General features: G+C 47.7%; 1 protein-coding gene across 1 annotated transcript; it reads left to right on the top strand.

Annotated features, from left to right (window-relative positions):
- Positions 1–601: 601 nt before the first annotated feature.
- Positions 602–1,752, top strand: LOC111825081 (heat shock transcription factor, X-linked member 3-like). Its single transcript, XM_023750459.1, has 2 exons — positions 602–1,072; positions 1,348–1,752. Exons 1-2 carry the CDS (start codon positions 602–604, stop codon positions 1,750–1,752), a joined length of 876 nt encoding a protein of 291 aa, XP_023606227.1.
- Positions 1,753–4,155: the final 2,403 nt, after the last annotated feature.

Here is a 4,155-nt window from a genome sequence, read left to right as displayed (position 1 = left end):
AAAGCAGGAAGCTTGTGAGGGGTGCATTGAAGCATGGGGCTACCTACTGAGACTGGACCAACCACCAATTTCAGGGAGGTACAGTCCCCCAGGGGCCCATCTGACCCAGGAAGTTTTGGTGGTTGCCCAGGCTAGGACTAATCAGGGCCTTGCCCTTCAGCAAAGAAGAGGCCATCAACAGGCTTCCCCCATCTGTAGGGGTGGGAGTAGAAATAGGATCATAACCTCTCAACACATCCAGGGCCTAGAAACAAGAAACAATGTGGCTGGAAGCAGATGAGCACCTTTTCTATTAACCTGACCCCTGTTTTTCTGTACTATTTGAAAAGAGAGAAGATGGGGGGCTCTAAAGATGTTCACGCCCCCACACTTGGCCAGGGTCCACACTCCTGAGCAGCCATAAGTCACCTTTGTGACATCACATGAATTAAGCAGCTAGTTGCCCCACCACCAAGACTCTAGACTTTTGAGGAAAGTATATATAGGGCATCGCTGCTGTGACCAAAGGCATTTCTGACCCCACTTTTGAAGTGATAAGATCCTGGGTACCAAGTGATTTTTGATGTAGAGCATCAACATGGCTAGTTAGAGTACCCATGAGATGCGCGAAGCCAAGCTGGCCCCATCAGAGGATGGACAACCACCAATAATGGTCCAACATGATACATCCCCAGATCCACATGTGGGTCCAAGGGAGGCTTTGGAGAGACATGGAAACCAAGAAGATAGCCAAGATCCAAGCCTGCAAGACAACCCTCAACCACAGGACCCAAACCAAGGCGCCAAATGTGGAAGGAAACAAATTCTTCTTGGGCTGTCCTTCCCAAGAAAGCTTTGGAGGATAGTGGAGGATAACTCCTTCATGTCTGTGCACTGGAATGACGACGGAGACACCGTGATCATTGAGGAAAATCTTTTCCAGAAGGAGATTCTTTGCCTAAGGGGCAAGGAGCAAATCTTTGAATGGAACAGCCTAAAGAGTTTCATCTGCTTGCTGAACCGCCATGGCTTTAGCAAAATATGCACAGGCAAACTCTTCAGTTTGCTCTCCAGGGAACAGGATAATGGTAAAGTAGGAAGTCCTCCCATTTCCCATGTTCCCTGTTTCTCAAACATCTTCTCAGTGGACCCAGAAGAATGATATACTGAAAGGGATTCATTTCAGGGTCTAACCCTTTATCACATAATACAGTATTTATCAAAAGATTAGAAAGTATAGATTTTCTCTTGAAACTATAGTCCCCTTAGAGATAACCTGCAGGGATGAGTAAAGACTCTGAGAGGCCAGTTAATGACAAATAGATATATTTTCTCCACAGGTGACTAAATTAATTAATTTTGTTTCAGATCTACAGAAATTGCAATTTCCAGAGAGGCAAGCCTTGGCTCCTCAAGAATATTACAACACAAGGCAACCAGGTGACGCACGTTTGTCCAGGGACCAGTATCACCCTCCAAAAGAGAAAGAACATGGCCCCCACAAGACATTCCCCAAGAATACACCAGAAGGTCAGCAACAAAGAAGCTGAAGAAAAGGCTCAGGAGACAGGCAAGAATGAGTGGGGACCCAATGCCACCCAGGCATTTGAGTTCTCGGTTCCTCAGCTCATGGGCAGTGCCAGGGAGGTCCAGTGCCCAAGTGCAGTAAGTGGTTCAAGTGGGGAGGGCACTTCTGGTAGTGTCATGTTTGTGCCCGCGGCTACTGCTGGAACTGACGGCAAAGGGGATCTGCCCCCCCCCAAGGTTCTGTGATGTCTTTGCACAACATCTGTTATTCCACTCTGATAGCTGGCCTTTCAGTCATGGCTCCATCTGAGGACCTTGACCAGGCTGAGGAGGAGGAGCATGAGGGCTCCTCAGATAACAAGTGTTCACTCTGTGAGCAGTTCAAGGACAATGCAGGCCCATAATATCACAGGCTTTTAAACCATGAATCCATTTCCACTTTAATAAAGAAAGGCAAAAACTACATGGTACAAAATAAACAATCCAATGAGAATTGTGAGTCCGTATTCTTCTGTTTCCATGCCACACACCTTGCCAGGTGAGCCAGAGGAGGCTAGAAGTCCTGGCCCCAGACAGGCTTTTGTCCCAGTTGTCCTCGTTCATTTTCACACCTTCGGCAAGGAACTGGCTAAGGGGCCCTGAGGCAAGCCCAGGAATATCTGGTCCCCTGATCCTTGCCTACAGGTCAGGAGACAGAACTGCCTGGCTCCTGACCTTGGGGAAATCACCTTATATTAGTCATGCAACTTGAAATAGGAGGGTCTTTACTTGCAGGTCTCCCTATGATGCCAAGAAGTTTCTGATCAGCATATGAGTGTCTCTAGCCTAAGTTCCAGGGGTCTTGCAGAGAGGCCCACCTAGAATTCAAGCCACCCCATCTACTAAGTGGTATACGACAGAGCCAGTCTGGCTCAGAAGATGGGCCATTCCAGTCAAAGCCTGGGAGAAAGCCCATCATCCTCACCACTAACAACAATTATTAACTCTGCTAGAAGGTACCCAAATAAATTAAAGATTGCCCACACAGAAAAACAAAAATCTCTATCATCACTGTTCTATCAGAGCTGTATTTCAGATCCGTTTTTGGGTCACAAGGTAGTGATGTGACATGTGTAACACAAGCCCTCCTGAGCCCAGGGACACTTTTACAGCAGACCAGTCACTTGCCAGGACAGACCAGTGCTTTCTTGAAAATTCTAGTGTCTCCTTCAAGGGGCATGAGGCCATACCTGGTTGGTCATATTCTAGCAATAGTTCAGTGCCCACTTCTAAACCTCCCACAAGGTCCCTTGGATGCTGCTGAAGTGTTCTCTGAGTTTGACCAGACCAAGAGAGGGAAAACGTGTAAAGGAGTCCTGAACACTAACCACTTATCCTAAAACATTTCTCTTTGTACAACCCAGGAATGAGCAGAAGCAAAAAGAGTGATAGCACCAAGATATTTCCTGGCAACTTTCCCTTTTCCTAAAGGTCAGAGTCCTTGAGACTGTCAATGAGTCCAGAGAGGCATCTCACGAGGACAATCCCATACATCTGGGCACAGCAATCTGGCTCCTGAGGAGGTTGTGGAACTGGAAAAGCAGGCTGTACTGACTAACCTGAAGCAGAAGTACCCGACTGCGCTTTCAAACCCCAGGTGGTTACTGGAACCCAGGAGAGGGGGAAAGGATATCTTCCAGGTAGGCATCCCACAGCACCTGATCCCCTAGGGCAGTGGTCAGCAAACTCATTAGTCAACAGAGCCAAATATCAACAGTACAACGATTGAAATTTCTTTTGAGCGCCAAATTTTTTAAACTTAAACTATATAGGTAGGTACATTGTTATTAACTTAATTAGGGTACTCCTAAGGCTTAGGAAGAGCCACACTCAAGGGGCCAAAGAGCCGCATGTGACTCGCGAGCCGCAGTTTGCTAACCACAGCCCTAGGGGCAGGAGGACTCCACAGGAAGGTTACTGAGTATCCAGATGAATCATGACCATCAATGGGCTCCGTGCATCTCATGGGTACACAGACTCGGCATGGAGATGCTCTACATTAAAAAGCATTGTCTAATCTAATCCTATCACTGAACAGGGGGTTAAAGCAGGGATGCCCAATATATACTTCCCTTAAAATTCTAGAGTCTCAGCCATGGGACAGCCAGCTGCTCAAGTCATGTGATTTCACAAAAGTGGCTCACAGCTGCTCTGGAGTGTGGGCCCCGGACAAGTGTGGGGGAGTGGACGTGCGTAACACCCCCAGGTTCTCTCTTTCCAAAAAGCACACAAAAATTGGGTTCAGGTTACCAGAAAGAACTCTCATCTGCTGCCAGGAAGACTGTTTCTTTTTGATAGTTCACTAGATGTGTTGAGAGGTCATGATCCTATCTCTACTTTCATCCCTAGAGAGGAGAAGGATTGTTGATGGCCTCTTTGATAGCTCAAGATCAAGGCCCTGGTTAGTCCTAGCTTGGCTACCACCAAGAATGCCTGGGTCAGATGGGCCCCTGGGGGACTGTACCTCCCAGAAAATGGTGTTTGGCCCCATCTCAGCAGATAGCCCCCCTGTCCAATGTACCCTCCACAAGCATGCTGCTTTGGTCTCTTACAGCTGCTCTTGCTGGTTGGTGGGTCCTGCTCAGATATGCCCAAACTAAGAGTCCTGTT

This window comes from Myotis lucifugus, unplaced genomic scaffold, assembly GCF_000147115.1.
Source record: "Myotis lucifugus unplaced genomic scaffold, Myoluc2.0 scaffold_13, whole genome shotgun sequence".
NCBI lineage: Eukaryota > Metazoa > Chordata > Mammalia > Chiroptera > Vespertilionidae > Myotis > Myotis lucifugus.
Note: the sequence above shows the minus strand (reverse complement) of the source record. Positions and strands in the feature narration are given on the sequence as shown.

Coding starts and splice junctions, on each gene's coding strand:
- LOC111825081 (XM_023750459.1), top strand. CDS start 602: ATGCGCGAAGCCAAGCTGGCCCCATCAGAGGATGGACAACCACCAATA. Junction 1,073..1,347: donor GGGAACAGGATAATGGTAAA/GTAGGAAGTCCT, acceptor ATTTTGTTTCAG/ATCTACAGAAATTGCAATTT.